The 20,807-nt window shown below is 37.2% G+C and overlaps 1 protein-coding gene and 1 long non-coding RNA gene across 35 annotated transcripts in view; one reads left to right on the top strand and one right to left on the bottom strand.

The window, feature by feature from the left end:
- syngap1b (synaptic Ras GTPase activating protein 1b) overlaps window positions 1-20,807 on the bottom strand; it is a 242,814-nt gene that overhangs the window by 3,695 nt on the left and 218,312 nt on the right. For 19 of the 34 annotated variants that reach the window (XM_073924455.1, XM_073924465.1, XM_073924466.1 and 16 more), the window contains one exon: window positions 15,569-15,641. In XM_073924455.1, the coding sequence (XP_073780556.1) occupies window positions 15,569-15,641 (73 nt within the window). Of the gene's footprint in view, window positions 1-4,526; window positions 5,305-8,936; window positions 8,999-10,720; window positions 11,121-15,568; window positions 15,642-20,807 lie in introns of those variants that run through there. The other 15 variants (XM_068213845.2, XM_068213844.2, XM_073924442.1 and 12 more) reach the window with 6 other exon arrangements.
- LOC141378322 (uncharacterized) overlaps window positions 1-20,807 on the top strand; it is a 32,067-nt gene that overhangs the window by 6,909 nt on the left and 4,351 nt on the right. The window lies entirely within an intron of this gene.

Here is a 20,807-nt window from a genome sequence, read left to right as displayed (position 1 = left end):
ACAGAGAGAGAGAGGAAAGGGGAGGAGGAGCGAGGGAGAGTAGGCGAATGACGGATGTAATGATGGAGGGATGAAGATTCCACAAAAAATAAAGGATAGAATGCAAAAGAGAGGAGTTTCCATGACAGGATCAATAGAAGAGGAGGATCAAAGTAAATGGAGGTCAAGGGGTCAGAATGAGAGAAAGCGAAAGAGATTTAAAGAAGTGGCAAGGGATTGGAAGGGCAGTAAAGGAGGAATAAAACAGGAGCATGAGTTGTGTGAGATATATCCATAGAGACGCTCAGGGAAAGAGGGATAGACACAAAGAAAAGGAAGAGAGAGGGATGAGGAGGGAATTACAAATCTGCTGTTGAGCTTAAACTTTTGCTGTTGTGAGAAGGACAGAGTGAATGGATGATTCAAGTCCTAATTATTGGATTTTAATAAGTAAAATGTATTATGCACTATTGATTGAGATTTTGCATTAAAGGGGTCATATCATACATTTATTTTTAAAAACTGTCCATTGTTTTTGGACTCAAGTTAGATGGTTAATTCATGATTTTTCTTATGGAAGCATAAAGATGGAATAATTACATTTCCCTGGCAAATTCTGATTTAAATTTGCTTTGATTTAACCAGCAAGCAAAGCCTGCAAATGACACAGGCTTCTCCCAAAAGACAATATTTCTCAGCATTCATTTACCTTTGAACAAAAAGTGACATATTCAAAATAATTTATACCCTTTGCAAAGTGTCACGGTCTAGCAAATCCAAACTTCTATACCATTGCATTTACCAATTCTCCAAGTCATTCTAAAGCAGGGGTGCCCAATCCTATATATGAAGATCTACTTTCCTGCAGAGTTCATCTGCAGCCCTGATCAAAAACAACAGAAGGATCTGAATGAGCACTTGGTAATTAAAATACAGGTGCATTTTATCAAGATTGCAGCTGAATGCTGCAGGAAGGATCTTTAGGAACAGGATTGGGCACCCCTGTTCTAAAGCATTTTAATTACCCTGATTCATTAGGAACAGGTGTTTTAATTAACCCAACATGTGAAAAACAGACGCTCTCTGCTGTTGGTTTGTAGACAGTCATGGCTAAGACAAATTAGCTCAGTGAAGACCTGTGGCTACGGAGGTCAGGAAAGGGCTAAAAGACCATATCCAAATGTTTTGTAGTTGCAGCGCCTACAGTGCGAAGAACTTAATAAAATAAAAAATACAAGATGTTCCGCATTGTGAAAAATCTCAGAGGATGTGGTCAGAAGCCAAAAGTGACCTCTGCTGGCCAGGAGGATAGGGAGAGAGGTAAAAAAGAATCCAAGAATCACCACCAAAGCCAATTTTGGGCTCTGCTGGTGGCAACATCTCAAGGCAAACAGACACTGCACACCTTCAGGTTCCATGGACGCAGACCAAGGAGTACACCACTTCTCTAGAGAAGGCACACAACAGCCCACTTGGCCTTTGCAAATAGACAAAGACGACTTCTGGTCTTCTGTTTTATAGTCAGATGTAACAAAAACTGTATTGTTTGTCACAATAAAGTAGCCTTCATTTGGCCTCAATAAGGAGAGGCCTTCAACCTAATGTTTTGAGGGGTGTTTTGCAGCTAGTGGACCGAGGAAACTAATGACAGTAAATGCCACCGTGAAAAAGAAGCAATACAACAGAATTCTTAACAACAACATTGGCAAGTCTGCAGAGAAACATGGCCTTGGGCACTAGAGGACATTTCAGCACAACAACGACCGAAAAAGTGATGAAAAAATGGTTAGCAGACAAAAGCATTATTGTTTTGCAGTGGCCCAGCCAGAGTCCTGACTTAAACCCAATTGAGAATCTGTGGAAGAAATAAAGATCATGCCGATAGCAAGGATATCCAGCGACCTGAAAAAGTTGGAACTCATCGCTAAAGATGAATGAAAGAAATACTAGTGGAGACATGCAAAAGCTAGTCATTGCTAGTCAGCAATTGCTAGTCAGCAATTATAGCAAGTGTTTGATTGCTGTAATAGCCAATAAAGGCTTCTCTACTGATTATTCAGAAGGGTATGAATAATTTTAGACAATTTTGTTTTTTGTGCAAATGTAAATAAAAGCTGAGAAATATTATTTCCACAATGTTGCCTCTGGTACATCCTCTTATTATCTTTTGGGAGAAGCCTGTGTGAGTATAATTGTTTTTCTGTATATTTGTCAAATAAAAGCATCATTGGTGAAACATTAAATGTTTTTCGAACCCAAAACTGTGAACAGTGGTGTAATAAGCAAAAGTAAGAATATTTTAAATGTATTAATAGAACTTGATAAAATTCCCAACTGTCAATCATTACATCAAGGCTGAGTAGATTGGCAATGTGATACAACCCCTTTAAAAGACCAGCTGGCACAACAGTGTCTGAGTGCAGCAAAATAGACTTCTACTGAGCATGCAAACATGCAACTGATGCAACAGTGTGATCAACTATAAAGAACACAAGAAGTGAGAATGAATATTTATGTTGCATGTATACAGGCGCTTTTTGATCCGCTATTATAAGCATATCTTGCTTGTTGAGACAACTTGCATTTCCAACATGTGCTTGACAGTGGCCCCAAAGGGCTCTAGGGAAGAAATCATGCTAAACATATATTCTGTGAAAATATGAACTACGATTTTATGAATACCTATGTTGAGCTGGCTATGTTAAAACTTGATTCTGTCATCAGTACACACGAAAGACAACAGAGCTGTACAACATATTAAGCTGCAACCTAATCTTACGTACTAGTTTGCAATATATTACATGATTATAACAGATTTTGATATTATATATCAAAATTCACTTGGTCAAGCCAAAACAGTGTCAAATTCATCATTCAGAATGTCATGGAGTTTTCACACTTTTTACCTAAACCTCAGTTTGTTTAGGCATTGTAATTGTGTTAGATAGTTATGATAGAATTATCAACAGATTTATTGCTGTCAATGGAAAAATATTTTATTGAAAAACCTTAAAAAATATCTGCATTAATCAAGACACAAGAAGAACCGTAATAGGGCACGAGCAAGAGAATGCTGGGTTTCATTACTAAATCAATCAATGTTTTTGGATGAATCATTTGAATAAACAATTCAGTGATTCATTAATAGTGCATTTGCTTAGTGCCTGAATGAACTGAGGTTTTTAACTAAACGTCTGAGTGAATAATTCAATGACTCAATGAAACTGCATACTTTTCTACAATACAGAAGGTGAATAAGTGTGACAAAAACATGTGAAGAACTCATAAATGATTTAATGGATGTTTTATTATCCCATGAGGCCAGATGAGAGAATTTACCTGCATCCCAAATGGCACACTATACACTTAGTACTTATGCACTATGTACTTATGCACTTAAACACTAAACAGATAAATATGTAGTGTCATCCCAAATGGAACACTAACATTTTTTTCCTAAGAGGAAATTCAAGCTGTTTTCCCAGATGATGTTTGACGATTGCCAAATTAATGAATTGAATGACCAAACTACCAAATAACACCTGCCACGAGTATAACCTCATTCACCATCGGGAGGCTGTATAATAACTCTCGTAGGACAATTTTGCTTTTACAATCCAAAATAAATAATTTAATCTAACATGAGCGCCTGAAAGCTCTGCCTCCTTTGCTACACGAGCAAATCTGCGGTTGTTGAATGCGTGAAGTATCCAACATTCCACACTTCATGTTACCGGTTGAATAAGTGCATCTTTCGTGTATTTAAAGTGCACTTATTATTTTTTAGAGTTTTCAGTGTGAACGCACTACTTACACCATTCATATTACAAAATGGCGTAGAATAGTGCGATTTGGGATGCAGTGATTGTCTTTTGACAGTGAAAACACAGCAATACTTTTTTCAAATCAAATGCTGTACTTACTATACAGTATGCATTTTCAGACAGCATTGGTGTTCAATTGTTTGCACAAATGATTCAGTTTGTACTATGCTTGTCTTGTTTAAATTAATCAGTTTTCAAATAACTCCCCAGCAGGCACATGGCGTCATAAGACGTAATATTAGGTTAGATTTAGGTTGTGAAGTCAGGCAACCAAAATTCAACATCTATCCAGAGTCTAAGGACAACGTTATTTTGATGTTTAATACCAACAATGATATTTGGTTGATTTTAGGCTATTTTAAGCCAACCTTATATTGATGTCAAATACTGACATTTAGTTGTCAGGTATGACAACCAAAAACCAATGTCTGATAGACGTCATAGTGGTAACATTCACACAACGTCAAGCTGTAACATCATTAGACATTGATATTTTCTTGATTTTTTTAGGTTGTGTTGGAAAGTGACCAAAATTTACATTTACATTTAGTCATTTAGCAGACGCTTTTATCCAAAGTGACTTACAAGGGAGGACAAGGTAGCAATTTACACAACTATAAAAGCAATAATGAATAATTTCTATAGGCAAGTTTCAGGTATGCAAAGAAAGTGTGAGAAGGAAAAAAGGAGTAAAGTTTTTTATTATTATTATTATTTATTATTGTAGTTAGTGGAGGGGTCAGAGAGGGAATTGCAGATTAGTAAGGAAATTAGAGACTAAATAGTTGAGTTTTAAGTCGTTTTTTGAAGACAGTGAGTGACTCCAAAAATCCAACATCGAGCAAACATCTTAAACTAACGTCATATTGACGTCAAATACTGATATTTATTCGTCAAGTATGGCAACCAAAGTCCGACGTCTGGTAGACGTCATAGTGGTAACATTCACACAACGTCAAGCTGTAACATCAATAGACGTTGATATTTGGTTGATTTTAGGTTGGACATTGTACATTGACGTCGACCTTGAAGTTGGGTTCTGACATCAACCTAATTTTCATTTCCAAACAAAATGCAATGTCCCAACGACGTATAACGTCAATCTGACGTCATGTTGACATCTTGTGCCTGCTGGGTCAGTTTCCGTAACAGACGAAACACAGTCTGTAACCATGTAACCATCAGAAAGTCACAATAAACCCATTGCAAGCTTTAGCATTTTCCATAATCGCAATCATTTATGTATGGATTCACCAACTTTAAATTATGGAACTTGAATTATTTGAAACACCAGTGTGAAAACAACCTCAAGTCTATATCTGCCTCATTTATGAGGCTGGGTTTAGATTCACAAATAATGAAGACACTGTTTTTATTTCGCTCTTATCTTCTAATCTTACCTACAGAGGCGCAGTGCAGTGCCAAAAGCAGCCTCAGCTCATTTTATATCTAAATCATGTTCAGTGTGTGTTTCATCATGATCAGTCCTTTTCAGTGAAGTCTGTATTGGGGCGGAAACATTGGAGTTAAAGCTGAGGCTAATGCATGAGAAAACAACATGACAACAACACTTAAACATTTGCTGCTAAAATGTTATACCATACTCACCCGATGTTCGACTCCATTTTGACATGAATTATAACTGAACGGCTCATAGTTCAATAGGTTCTATCTTTTTAACACCAAGAAATTTGATTTGGTTCCAGACTGTTACATTAGCGAAAGTGGCTAGCTTTGCTAACATAAGCCAGTCTGACTCCGTTTTTTTATTTGGTGCAATTGGTTTCTCTTCTCAATCAGAATCTAGCATTCGAGAATGAATATGGAATTGGTGTTGGGGAACGGAGGGTTTGGAGCTCGCTGCAACACTAAACAAAGACAAGTGATGACGACAACAGGAGCAAAGGGTGCATCTCTGTCAGAACTGCAACTCATACGATGGTCACTTTTGTCTGGAACCATTGCTTTTCTTTGGGTGGTCAAATCGAAGTCCTGCTTGAGTCTGTCAGGTAATTCCAGTTCAAAAGAATGGGTTAAGATGTTCTGAGGTGTTTCTACAGCTCTTTTGTGAGCATTTACACCTAAAACATCATCACAGATACATTGAGCAGCACCATACGCATTCACCTTTCAGTTTCAGCTCACCTTTTACACATGAACATTGCATGTCTTCATTTACCCCATGGTAAAAACAAAAGAAAGGTTAACTCAGCCATGAACATTGAAAAAAGTCTATGCAACAAACTAGCAAAACACAATACTTCGAAATCACCAGAAGCCCTCTAAACACCGCAACAAAAGCATGAACACTTACACACACTCACACTCATCCAGGATCTCATGCACGCTGATAACCCACCCCTGACCCCGTCAGGGCAGCACGGAGAAAGATACGGAGATTTCCCACAATTCATCATCATCATCATCAGTTTGAGAGTGCAGTGGTGATGATGCAGAAAGAAATGGACATGGTGATGAGTAGTCCTTCACCTTGCACTGAGCCATATGCCATGTGTACCTCTATTTTGTGTCAGATTATGTTGACATTTTGCATTGAAATGAGGTGAAGCCTCATGCAAAAGTCAAACAAACAACCCCCAAAACAGCATCTCTTTGAAATCAGGACATTTGCAGGATACTCAAAATTTTAGAATGCATTTGTTTCCAGTATCATTTCATTGAATATATCAATGCCTTTAAATGGAATTCTTTTTTATTTTATTTTATTTTTTAAAGTTTACTAATTTCATAAAAGTAGTTATAATGTAATCTGATACTATGCATTTAACCCAGCACTCCAGGGATTAAGACACACACTAAACACAGAACTTGTAAAATGTTTGGAGCAGTTCCATGTTTGAGAATTATCTTAAGTGTAGAATGTCATTATTACTTAAGATAATTTGAGATGAACAACACACAGCTGTGAAAGATCATTGGTCAGAATTTGTAATTGTGTGATGGAAAAAAATCTTCTTATAGTATGAACTATCTATCTATCTATCTATCTATCTATCTATCTATCTATCTATCTATCTATCTATCTATCTATCTATCTATCTATCTATCTATCTATCTATCTATCTATCTATCTATCTATCTATCTATCTATCTATCTATCTATCTATCTATCTATCTATCTATCTATTTGTCTGTCTGTCTGTCTGTCTGTCTGTCTGTCCAACATATGTCTATCATCCATCCATACATCCATCATGTCAATCATTCTAACCATTCGTCTATCGTCCATCCACTGATCCATTCCTCCTCTGTCTATCACTCCATCTATACGTCCATCTATCATCATCTGTCTAACTTTCCATCTATACGTCAATCATCCGTCCATCCATCATCTGTCTATAATTCCTTCCATATGTCCATCCATCCATCCATCCATCTATCATTCCATCCATACGTCAATCGTCAAGCCATCCATCATGTCTATTATTACAACCATCCATGCATCATGTTTATCATTCCATCTATATGTCAATAGTCCATCCTACCATCATGTCTATCATTCCATCCATCCATCATCATCTGTCTATCATTGCATCCATACGTCTATTGTCCATCCATCCATCATATGTATATCATTCCATCCATATGTCCGTCCATCTATCCATCCATCTATCATTGCATCCATATGCTATTGTCCATCCATCCATCCATCCATCCATCCATCCATCCATCATATGTCTATCATTCTATTCATATGTCCGTCCATCCATCCGTCTATCATTGCATCCATATGTTATTGTCCATCCATCCATCCATCCATCATATGTCTATCATTCTATTCATATGTCCGTCCATCCATCCGTCTATCATTGCATCCATATGTTATTGTCCATCCATCCATCCATCCATCATATGTCTATCATTCTATTCATATGTCCGTCCATCCATCCGTCTATCATTGCATCCATATGTTATTGTCCATCCATCCATCCATCCATCATATGTCTATCATTCTATTCATATGTCCGTCCATCCATCCATCAATCATTGCATCCATATGCTATTGTCCATCCATCCATCCATCCATCCATCCATCCATCCATTATATGTCTATCATTCCATCCATATGTTCATCCATCCATCATATGTCTATCTATCCACACATTTGTCTATCCTTCCACCAATTATTTGTCTATCATTCCATCTATACATTTATCCATCCATTGTATGTCTATCATTCCATCCATCCATCCGTCTATCATTTCATCCATACGTCAATTGTCCAACCATCATGTCTATCATTTCATTCATCCATCCATCCATCATCTGTCTATTATTCCATCCATCCATCCATCTATCCATCATATGTCTATCATTCCATCCATACGTCTATCCATCCACCAATCATTTGTTAATCATTCCATCTATATGTCCATCCAGCATCATCTGTCTATCATTCCATCCATGTCCATTCATCCATCTATCATTCTATCCATATCCATCCATCCATCCATCCATCCATCCATCCATCCATCCATCACATGCCTATCATTCCAACCATACATTTATAGTCTATCCATCCATCCATCATCATCTGTATGGTCTATCATTCCATCCATATGTCCATTCATTTATCCATCATCTGTCTATCTTTTCATTTATATGTCCATCCATCCGCCTTTCATTCCATCCATAAATCTATCATCCATCCATCCATCCATCCATCCATCCATCCATCCATCCATCCATCATGTCTATCATTTCATTCATCCATCCATCATATGTCTATCATTACATCCCTACGACTTTCGTCCATCCATTATCCCATATCTATCTATCTATCTATCTATCTATCTATCTATCTATCTATCTATCTATCTATCTATCTATCTATCTATCTATCTATCTATCTATCTATCTATCTATCTATCTGTCTGTCTACCTGTCTGTCACGCTATTTTCCTCTACATTAGTTAAACTTTATTTTAGATCCTGTAAAGCCAACACAAAGTAACATGAATTTTTTTCATTAGCGTTGGCTAATGAGTAGAGGTGCACATGACTCTGCGCAGGTGAGGTGGGGTGTGGTGTGTGTTTGTGTGTGAGAACATACAGTGGAAGTGGGAGGAGACAGAGGTGAAGTGGGCGGGTCACAGTCAGGTGAGTTGTTACCTGTGCATTCGCAGTGGGACGGGCGCAAGGCGGGGCTGCACTAGGATGGACTGCCGCCTCCCCTAAGAGAAATCACCGTATCTCATCAACACACCACAGGAGAATAGGACAGGAGAGAGAGAGAGAAAGGTGTGTGCGTGTATGTGATGCTTTGGGCCTGTGCAGTCTCAGCAGGCAAAGTGTAGTGTGTGTGTGTCCGTGAAACGGGATCGGCATGCATGTAGACATACATACGCACACACACGCATACAAAATACCCAGACCAACATTTAAAAGACTTCCAAAAATACACACGCAAACTTGAACACAAACCAAATCTGTGCTCAATGCCATGTTGGTCATCAGAATGATTTTACAGCCAACATGCAGCTACAAGCTAAACCAAATCAAACCGTTTGCACCAAGTCTAAAGAGCAATTCTTTAGGTCTTGACATCTGAATCATTGCCAAACACTGACATGCTACTGGCTCAATGCACATTTTAACATCTGATATAAGAATAAACGTGGAAAAATGGCAGAACATAAACAAACAGAGAGTGTGTGAACGTCTGCCAAGCACATGAGCAAACAGAACTGACAGAGACGCTTTAGTTAAAAACCACGGGACAGTTCAAAACCCACACTCTCTACAAACACAAACTTCTCTCTTGTTAAAATCAGAGTGGCTTGGGTGGGATATACGATTGCTTTTAATGCAGCAAGATGGTTAATTTTTATGTTTACTGTCTGTAATATGTGTTATTGAGTGTTGAGATACAATTAAATATTCTGTAAAAACTCGAGTTGGATTTGCACTAAAACAACTGTGACGGTCATCAATCAAATGATCCATTTATAGTGAATTTCCAGTAAATGATTCATTGATTCAAATGATCTGTTTGGAATAAGTATCCAGTAAATGATTTACTAATTCAAATGACCTGTTTAGAGTGAGTCTCCAATAAATGATTCACTGGTTCAAATGATCTGTTTAAAGTGAGTGTCCAGTAAATGAATCACTGATTCAAATGATCTGTTTAAAGTAAGTGTCCAGTGAATGAATCACTGATTCAAATAATCTGTTTAGAGTGATTATACAGTAAATGATTCACAGATACAAAAGATGTTTAAAGTGAGTATCCAGTAAATGAATCACTGATTCAAATGATGTTTAGAGTTATTATACAGTAAATGATTCACAGATACAAAAGATCTGTTTAAAGTAAGTGTCCAGTGAATGATTCACTGATTCAAATAATCTGTTTAGAGTGAGTCTCCAGTGAATGATTTACTGATTCAACTAATCTGTTTAGAGTGAGTCTCAAGTAAATGACTCATTGATTTAAATAATCTGTTTAGAGTGATTAAACATTAAATGATTTACTAATTCAAAATATCTGTTTAGAGTGACTCTCAAGTAAATGATTCACTGATTCAAATGATCTGTTCAGAGCGAGTGTCCAGAAAATGATTCACTGATTCAAATGATCTGTTCAGAGCGAGTGTCCAGAAAATGATTCACTGATTCAAATGATCTGCTTAGAGTAATTATACAGTAAATGATTCACTGATTCAAATTAATTGTTCAAAGTGGGTCTCCAGTAAATGATTCTAAGATGATTATTTTAAGAACTTTTAGACTTTGACTCAAGTAATAATAAAAAAGAAGGACTTTTACACTTTTACTCTGTAACTTGCATACTCCATCCACCACTGATTTTATATTAATACGCTTGATACATTTTTTAATTTTTTATCAATTCAAGTAGTAAATAATTAATTAAGAAATAATTTAAGGCAAATCAACAGAACAAAGTGTTTTAATAAGACTGGATCTGGTTTTAAGGTTGTTAAATACACATTAAAGGATGTTTTCATCAGTAACATTACAGTTGCACTTCTTCTGAATTTGTTGCCCACCTGAGCTTTATCTGTAGAGGTCTCTCTCTCTCTCTCTCTCTCTCTCTCTCTCTCTCTCTAATTGTATTCTGCAGGAGACTCAGTGCTGACGGTGCTGATCTGAGCTTCTGTCCACTCAGCAGTTTTCCTCACTTCTACTCAACTCGCTTTTTTTTTTATCTTATCTTATCTTGTCAGAAGCAGGATTATCCACTTTCTCCTTTTCAAAGTCACATTGGAAGTCGATTTAGATGGAGCTGGAGCACTTGATCAGAGCAGGTTGAGTGTGCACAGACTGAAACCACTGAGAATTTGGTGTTTGTTGTCACATACAGTACAGCGATGCACCACTTATGAGAAAGTCAAGCATTAAAAAGAAGCGAGGGACGACATATGGAAAGAAACATAAAGCATTTTCATACTATTTCCTGACTGGAGGTACTGGAGTTTAAAGGGATAGTTCACCCAAAACTGAACATTCTCCAAATATTTACTCACCCTTCGTTTGTTTCAAAAGTGTTGGAGTTTCTTCTGTTAAAAACAAATTAAGATATTTTGAAGAATGCTAGAAATCTTTAATCATTGACTTCCATATTATTTGTATTTCCTATGATGGAAGTCAATAGTTACAGGTTTTCAGCTTTCTTTAAATTATATTATTTTGTGTTCAACAGAAGAAACTCATAAAGGTTTGGAATCATATGAGGGTGAATAAATAATGAGTAAATTTTCATTTTTGGGTGAACTACCCCTTTAATATAATACAAATACACTGTCTAGCCAAAAAAAAAGCACTGATTGGATTTAAGTACTTTAGAGTCGATGATTGGATAATAGACACAGCGTCCTCCAAACATCTAATAGACTTCACAGCTGGCACCTTGATTTCAAAGAGTCATCAAACTGACATCAAGTATGACGTAAAAAAAAATTACATAAAAGGCGCAAATCAATTTGATGTCAAAACCATGACGTCCATTTGACATCCACTTATTGATGCCCTTTTGATCACCAAAATAACAACACAAAAAGTACTGTAATATAAAAAAAGTTTTAGTCATCAGAAAGCTTCAATTCTGAATTAGTAATGTACACTGGATTTTGTATCACTACAATGCATGTATAAGCTGTTAAAGATGTTGAAATAATTGTTGGTTAATTTCGCTGTGGAGATCCCTGATAAATCAGGGACTAAGCTAAAGGATAGTGAGAATGTTTTTTGACACCAATGTTAGATGCCAATTGATTTCACTTTGACATTCATTCATTCATTTTCCTTGGCTAGTCCCTTATTTATAAGGGGTTGCCACACAGCGGAATCAACTGTCAACTATTGCAGCAGGTTTTACGCAGTGGATACTCTACCAGCTGCAACCCAGTACTGGGAAACACCCATCCACTCTCACATACAAATCCACTCATACACTAGGGTTATTTTTGGTTTGCTCAATTCACCTATAGCACATGTCTTTGGATTGTGGGAGAAACTGGAGCACCCGATGGAAACTGACGCCAACACGGGGAGAACATGAAAACTCCACACAGAAATACCAACTGGCCTGGGACTCGAACTAGCAACCTTTTTGCTGTGAGGTGACAGTGCTTACCACTGTGGTAACATGCTGCCCATTTTGGCATCAAAGTATGTTGACATCAAATTGATTCGCATTTTTGATGTTTAATGTGTTTTTAATGTTGTTTTGACATCAAGGTGTCCATTGGGTTAAGAAAAAAATTTAATTCTTTCAATAATTATTCATCCTCATATCGTTCAAATAGCATGAGAACTTAAATTTTCTGAGCAAAAATTATATACACATGTTTTGGATGAAACTCGAGAGCTCCCTCATCCTCCATAAACAGCAACCCTTCAGAGACGTTCAAAGTCCAGAAAAGCAACCAAAATCATTGTTGAAACAGTCCATGTGTCTTCAGTGGTTCAACTGTAATATACCAAGCTCCAAAAACACTTGATGAGGAAAAGAAAACATTGTTTTTCAGCACACAAAAGTGTCTATTGAGCTTGGTATGATTACAGTTGAACCACTGAAGTTACATGAACTGTTTTAACAAAATCTTCAGTTCCTTTTCTGGACTTTGAATGGTTCTGGGCCAATGCTGTATCTGGAGGATGGGGAAAGCCTCAGATTTAATATAAAACTTCTTAATGTGTGCTCTGATGATAAATGAAGGTCTCAAGGGATTGAAATTATATGAGGGGAAAACTAATAAGATCATTTTGATTTCAGAGTGAACTAAACCCTTCAAACAGTGGTGGCCGGTGTCCTGCACAGTTTAGCTGCAGTTTTCCTTCAACACACCTGCCTGGGAGTTTCTAGTACACCTAGAAAGAGCTTGATTAGCTGGTTCAGATGTGTTTAATTAGGATTGGAACTAAAATATGCAGGACACCAGCCCTCCAGGACCGAGTTTGGACACCCCTGCCTTAAAAGAAAAGTTTTAAAAATCACAGAAACATATTACTCACTGCAATGAAGATCCAAATATAGAATATAACATATTTGGCCAGGTGGTGTATTTTTCCACTTGAGGCAAAGCGGCACTAAACTCTATAAATAATAAAGCAGAAACGCATTTCTAGATCTATCCTTGCAGAAACATTTATTTAGTGTTTCTTCTAAACTGCAATAAGATTAAGCAGAGAGATAAAATGAAACTTAAATGTTGTAAGTGTCTTAAAAAAAGCTTGAGCATTTTTTTTTAATGCTCTACTGAAAAAAGAAAGGCATATCTTATTATGACGCATGGGTCAGTTTTGAGTGAACTGTCCCTTTTTTGCATTTTTCAAGTAACCAAGAACCAAAGTTTTAGCTGTTCTACAATTTTTTTTAGTTATCTACACTGTAAAAAAAATATTTTTGAGAGTTTGATCTTTCTTTCGACAACTTTTACCCATAAAAAGTTGGAATAAGTGACTTGTGAAAATTTTCAATAGTTTAAAGTGATATACTGGGTTCTATCATATACCCGGCGCAATAAGGTGCAAGATGTGCTTAGTGCTATTTGTTGCTATTTTCAGACCAGCGCAAAAGTCTTTCACGTTTTGCAGCACGTTGTTAAAATAGCAAATCCATTTGCTAACTAAAAGTTTGTCTAAAGACAATCGCAGAGCATGTTAGTTATGCGACTATGCAGGTCCAAACGCTTAACATTGCTTAATACACACAGTATGTACAGCAATACACAAATATCTTTACATTTGAAAAAAAATTATATGATTGAAATGGAACAAAAATTATTACTTTCTACATAAATTTAGAAAAATCACTGCCTCCATGCCTTTTTCACCTAAGGGGGGCTTTTTTTAGGTTAATTCCTGAGGTTTTCCGGGTGACAGAACAATACTGGAGATGGGTGGGAGATGGGTCTGAAATACAGGAGACTCCTGGGAAAAACGAGAGTGTTGGCAGGTATGGTATAACGCTATTATTATTAGCAGTATTATTTATTAAATGCATATTTATAATTGTTTGAATAAAAACAAGTATAGATTTGTGCAACTGTCGGGTTTTGGAGAAGTATGTATCACCATATGGGGCATAAGAATAGGACGCGTGTTTGGATATAACTCAGTTTTTTGACCACATCTCATTATTATAGTTTATTTATTTATTTTGCTGGAAATTAGAAATGAATTTAGAAATAGTTTTTAAACACATCTTTGAGCTTAACAAACGAAATTCAATATAAAGGTTAATGGATGTCTTCAGCGGAGTGCGAAAACACTGTTTCCTCATCCACCTAAGTAAAGGAGTAAAGTAAAGAGTAAAAGTAAAAAGAAAGTAAAGAGGCCGAATGGAGGAGGCTCATTCTTTATCCTCGCGCTGCAGATGGTCTGTTTAACTCTTTTCTCGCTAGTGAAGCGTTCAGTTTTTCTACTTACAAAGTCTGCCATATAAATAGCAAATGCGCCATGGCACCACACAACTGACTCTTTAAGAGAATAGGATATAATGGGAGATTGGTTTAATGTAGTTATGCTCAAAACACACCCATAACTATTCATGAGAATAAGCACAACCCTGTTAGACCATGTGCCGGAGCACAGACTGTATTTTTCCGTCCTTAAAATAGCAAAGTGAATTCAGACATGGCCTTGATGCTTTTGCGCTCTGCGCTTTAGACTTTGCGCCTAGATCGTTAAAATAGAGCCCACTGTCTGGGTTGGTGTTGTATATTACGGTACAAAAACCGGCAACACATTTTCTGTTATTTTACAGATTTATTTCTCTATATATTATTTCATATTCATTATGTTATTTCAAACTACTAAAATATCAATAAAAGTCACTTTGTTAAAGTGTATAGTTGAATTTTCAACATCAACAGTCGACAAAGCAGAGATCAAAGTCCCATAAAGCAATTTACAACTGTAAATAAATGAAAAACACAAAATATTCTGAAACTGTTAATTTACAGATATTTTTACAGTGTACACCTCATGGATGGCATGCATAAATTAACAGCAAATCAGAATTTTTGTGCGAACTACCCCTTTAGGCATTCCCACAGGATAATCCAGTACCTTCAGTACTGCTCTTCCTCAAGTGGATCAAATCTGTGCTCAATGAGTGTGACTTACTGAAAACAACACACCAGCCATGGAAAGCAGTCCTAAAGCTTTCAGACAAGGCAGAGCAAACGAGCAAAGACACATTACAACATAGATGGACAGACACGCAAACAACAGAGAGCGAGAGAGAAAAGAAAGAAAGAACTAATAAGACAGACCTGATCCGCAAATACTCTGGGTTTGTGTTCAGGCACCACTCCTACTCTCAACTCGTCCTCCACCGCCATGAGTCTTCAGGAAAAATAATAAGGAAACAGAAAAGATGTGAAAGACTTTATTAGTTTCAAAGCAAAGTGATCAGACAATTAAAAAATAAGTGTTCATCTGCCACCAATATCGCATCTGAATGCTTGGATTGGGGTTTACAATGGCTTTTGGCTGCTTTGGGCCAATCTGGAAGCCACGCTGGGAGGGATCCTATCAAAAACATGTCACATAATGACATATTTCCAACATCCCATGGGAATAAGGGAACTGATAAATGAAAACGGGCCACGTTAGATGGCTTCTGATGACGACTGCCGCTTTTACTGGCAGCTTATTCCAGCAATTACACGCCATTGAAATGCCCGCCAGTCCACATCAAAGTGACGTTTGGTTTCATGCACAAAGACAGGGATGCTTTAAGATCTGCACATGAAGATTTCCTCTGTTGGAAATGCTATCGGATGCTGGGGTGTGATTATCAAGTGAATGAGTGCCTGATGAATGAGGTGATGTTTTATTTGATTCATGTTGACAAGACGTCTGGATATGAATGCTTTCATTTGACATTGCTTTGATGCAGACTGATATGAAACGGTTAATTCATTATAGTAATAAGTTGTCTTGGACATAAGTAAATAATGAATTGCACAAGTTTAAAACAATGTGGTTAGATATTTTATTCTATTATTCAGTTGTACACATATTGCATAACAAAAGTTAACAAAAATAGCATTCAAATGAGTTTATATGCAGTCATAACAATGTTGTAATTAACATAGGTCAAATAAAGGTCACAAATTACAAGGTCATGAATCTTTAATACACCTTAATTGTGCTATTTTGTCATCGCTACAGTTATCAAGGCTTAATTATTGCACAGTTAGTTTATATATATCTCATCTTGTATACAGAATATATAATCTATGCTCTATATTTCAGAATAAATAGCTTTTAAAATAATTCATAGGGAAGCTCAATGTAAATACAGCTTATAATCACTCATTTTATACAACATTTCAGTCTGAAGGACTAACAAAGACATATTAAAAGCTTATTTAAGTGCAAACATTTTATATCCTTCAAAGTTAATGTTTATATCCACCTGACATTACAAAAGAGGCTTTCTAAGAATCCAGTCTTAAATTAATTCAGCATCTATGTTGCTTAATTTATAATTCATAACTCTATGTTTATTTCACGAACAGCACCACACAAAATAAGATATTTATACATGTTTCACAGCGTGCTTGTTTTACAACTCACTTACCTCGTGTTTAATATTTTATACTGTATCTCCTTGACATTGCATATGAAACATAACAGCAAAACACACTGATTTGTGGTGTTGATTATTTATCTACGAAAACAAATCCAGGTCATATTTCACCCCAAAAGTAAAATAAAAAAATAAAATAATGTTATGCATAACAAATTAAGCCTATTGTGCATTTACAGATGTGGATGAAATTGTTGGTACCCTTCCAATTTTGTCAAGGTCAATTTCATTAGTTTGCCTTTATTAATGCTCTTGTTAAACCACAGTTCGAAAGCAATGTCGGATTTTCAATAGTTAATTTCCTGGCATTTTTCAACCCAGGCACATTCTGAAAATGTTGTTTTGCGGACATTTCCGGAGAACACAAATTATTTAGCCGGAGGTATGTATGGCTGCATTTCATTTATTAAGCGAACGTTACGGGGCGGTATATCACCGTTTCTTTTCACGCTTACCGGCTGAGCGCTCACCTCCGTATGGAGGGCTTTCATGTTGCAACCAGTTTGTCCGGTTAGCTCATCATGTACGTCGGTGGACTTGAGACGCAGAGAGGAGCTGACTACGGCGACCACCGGGTTTGAGTCCGGGGAAGAGCGTTTCCAGAAATCAGGTAGGACAAAAACAAAATCCAAAAAATAAATTGATGAAGTTCATGAAGGTGAGAATGCGGTAAAATCCCAAAACGTGATAAAAAAACAAACAAGTGCTTTTCTTTTTCTGGACGGCTTTGGTAAATTGTTGGTTGGGTATAGGGAAGTAAGCGGGCGGGCGGGTCAATCGGTAAAATTGGTTGGGTTAAGGGAAAGAGGAGGGTGGGTCAGCCGATTGGCTGGTCGCCCAGTCAATCATTCAGCCAGTTGGACAGATGGTCGTTCGACTGCGGCCTCTGGTGGGTTTACACAAGAACAGCACGGGTGCTGTTGCAAACGGAACTCGCGAGAGACATTTGAGATGCAAAAAAGCGTGCACAGCGCCCTCTCGTGGATTTGCGAAAACAAAAACTGCAAAAAATACGTACCTCCCAGGACGTATTTCACAGTCTCCAGAAACGTACACGGGACTACGTTTTCAGAATGAGCCTGGGTTGCATTTTTTATTAATGTTTACTTTTTCAGTTTTACGTATTTACCGTGACCACTGTGGATTTTCTTTCTTCAATGGAGGGGTTATATAAAATAAAAATATATTTAGAGCATTTAAAAAAGGCAAATGATAGGAATAACTGATGTTAAAACATTGGTATTATGTTGTCTAATAATTAATTTAAATGGTACTTTGTTTCCTAATCGTTTCTTTAAGCCATTTACTCAAACAAATCCTGTAAATCTGAGAATGAACTGAGAATATTTAAGTTGTTCTACAGCGGTACACACAATTATACATGTTTAATGGGGACTTCCCATAGACATAATGGGCTTTAACTGTAAAAAAATGTATATTCTGTTCTTTAGTACTCCTAAACTAACCCTCACAGAACACATGTTGCAGTTTTACAGCCAATTTGTATTAAAGGGACTCAATAAATGTACTCACAGGGTCAACATTTACTGGTATTTCTATTCTATTTTTGTGTGGACATTTGGATACTTGTGGGGTCCCCACAATATGAAAACAATCAGGACCCCACACACACACACGCACACACACACACACACACGTTTGTTGTTGTGAATTGTGGGGACATTGCATAGGTTTCCATTGTTTTTATACTGTACAAACTGTATTTTCTATACATGCATGATCAGTGTATTCATATTTAGTAAGTAAGTAATGTGTATTGATATAGTGTATTTATTGTGCATGGCCATACACCCAAACAATCATTAGGGGTGTTTGCGCTCACCAAACACTAGCTATTGGTGGAGTGTTGAGACAGTGATAGAGCCAATTCAGTGGATGAGGATAATTGGGCATGATGGGGAAAGCTGCCCTTCCACTGCACATGACATTTGGACATGACTGTCGGAATACGACCTCTTGTGGCAGTCACACAGAATTTTCAGTTCTGACATGCACCATGGGAGAAAAGCTGTTCTCGCAGTATCCGAAATAAAAGCAAGAGCCTATATTCTCCATGCGTTCATCATGGTTGAATAAATTAATGAATACTAGAAACTCATAGACCGCTAAAAATATTGGAGGGAATGTGGACTTACATTTATGAATAGAAACTTTTTCTGATTAAAAAAAATGACCAAAAAAAACTACTATATCTCATCTCACGCACATGGACCTGCTTGGACAACAGTGGAATACATCACATTCGGTCAGTCGGTCGGTCGCATCCGGTCTAGTCGCAGGAGTTCAAATATTTCAACGGATGCGCAGCTTAAATCGGATCCGAATTTTCCGCATACGGAGATGATCGGAACTCCAGCTCCCGCACTACTCTCCATTGGAAATGAATGACTTCCGGCCTGTTGGTTGTCGTTTGTCATGTGCAGTGGAAAGGAGGCTTAAGGGCCGATGGATGGAAATTTGGCCTGGACACCAGGGTTAAATCCCTACTCTTACGCCATGAGATTTTTAATAACCACAGAGAGTCAGGACCTCGGTTTAACATCTGATCTGAAAGATGGTACTCACTGGCAGTATAGTGTCCCCTTCACTTTACTGGGGCATTAGGACTCGCACAGAGCGCAGGTTGAGTGCACCCTGCTGGCCTCACTAACATCTTTATCGAACAGCAACCTAGTTTTCTCATGTGGTCTCCCATCCAGGTACTGACCAGACTCAGCCCTGCTTAGCTTAAGTTAGTAACCGGTCTTGGGCTGCAGGGTGATATGGCTGTAGCTACAAATGTCCTCACAAGGTCAACATTTATTGGTATTGCTGTTCTTATGGGGACATTTGGATACTTGTGGGGTCCCCACAACGTAAAGAACATTAGGACCACACACACACACACGTTTGATTTGTCATACTTGTTTTTGTGAATTATGGGGACATTACGTAGGTTTTCATTGTTTTTATACTGTACAAACTGTATTTTCCATACATGAATTAGCAATGTGATATGTGGTGTCATATTTCACCACCTTCTTGTAATACTGATGTCATAACTATGTCATTATATAGATCTGTGTCATACACACTTGTGCAGTTATCTTTATGTGGTTTTCCAATAGACATAATGATTTATATACTGTACAGACCGTATATTCTATTCTCTTACACCAATCCTTACATTGTTTAAAGTACTTCATTCTGTGTGATTTACGAGCCATTTTCCTTATTGAGACCAAGTCCCCACAAGGACAAAAGTTACTACTATTGCTTTACTTGTGGGGACATTTGGTCCCAACAACGTCAGGAATACAAGGCACACACACTAACACACCTAACATAAATGATTTAGCTTTATTTTGAGGTGAAATATAACATTCACCAGATTTCATATCATTTAAATATTGGGAATCAAATATGAGGCTTGTAATTGAGCTTCATATTTCATAATGAAAACTCTTGACGTTGAAAATGACAAGTAAAAGTGATCAGACATGTAAGATCGCTGTTCTGGTGAATGCACATAGAGATATGGAGAACACATAAATCTGAAATATGAGCTGTTCTGATGTACAACCCACTCCCATACACAGGACTTAAACAGGTAGATCTGGAAGAGATGATTTTTGTGCATTATCGAGAAATTCTGCTACAATTTCTGAAGGTCATGCAAAAGAGAAATCATGAGCACCTTTTCTGTTTCAAGACAAACAGGTGTAAGCTGAAGAAAGACATGTTTGGAGATTTCATTATTTGTTTGTTCATTTAGGCTAGCTGTCTGTCAAAGCATTTCCATCTTTGTTTTCAACTAAGGTGCTTTGGTTGCAAAAATCTAATAATAGAGTGCATTAGTGCTGGTCCTTAAAGTGTCCTATCTATTGTTATTCTCATGGCGATTTTAAAAGAAA

The sequence above is a fragment of the Danio rerio genome, chromosome 16 (genome assembly GCF_049306965.1).
Source record: "Danio rerio strain Tuebingen ecotype United States chromosome 16, GRCz12tu, whole genome shotgun sequence".
Lineage (NCBI taxonomy): Eukaryota > Metazoa > Chordata > Actinopteri > Cypriniformes > Danionidae > Danio > Danio rerio.
Note: the sequence above shows the minus strand (reverse complement) of the source record. Positions and strands in the feature narration are given on the sequence as shown.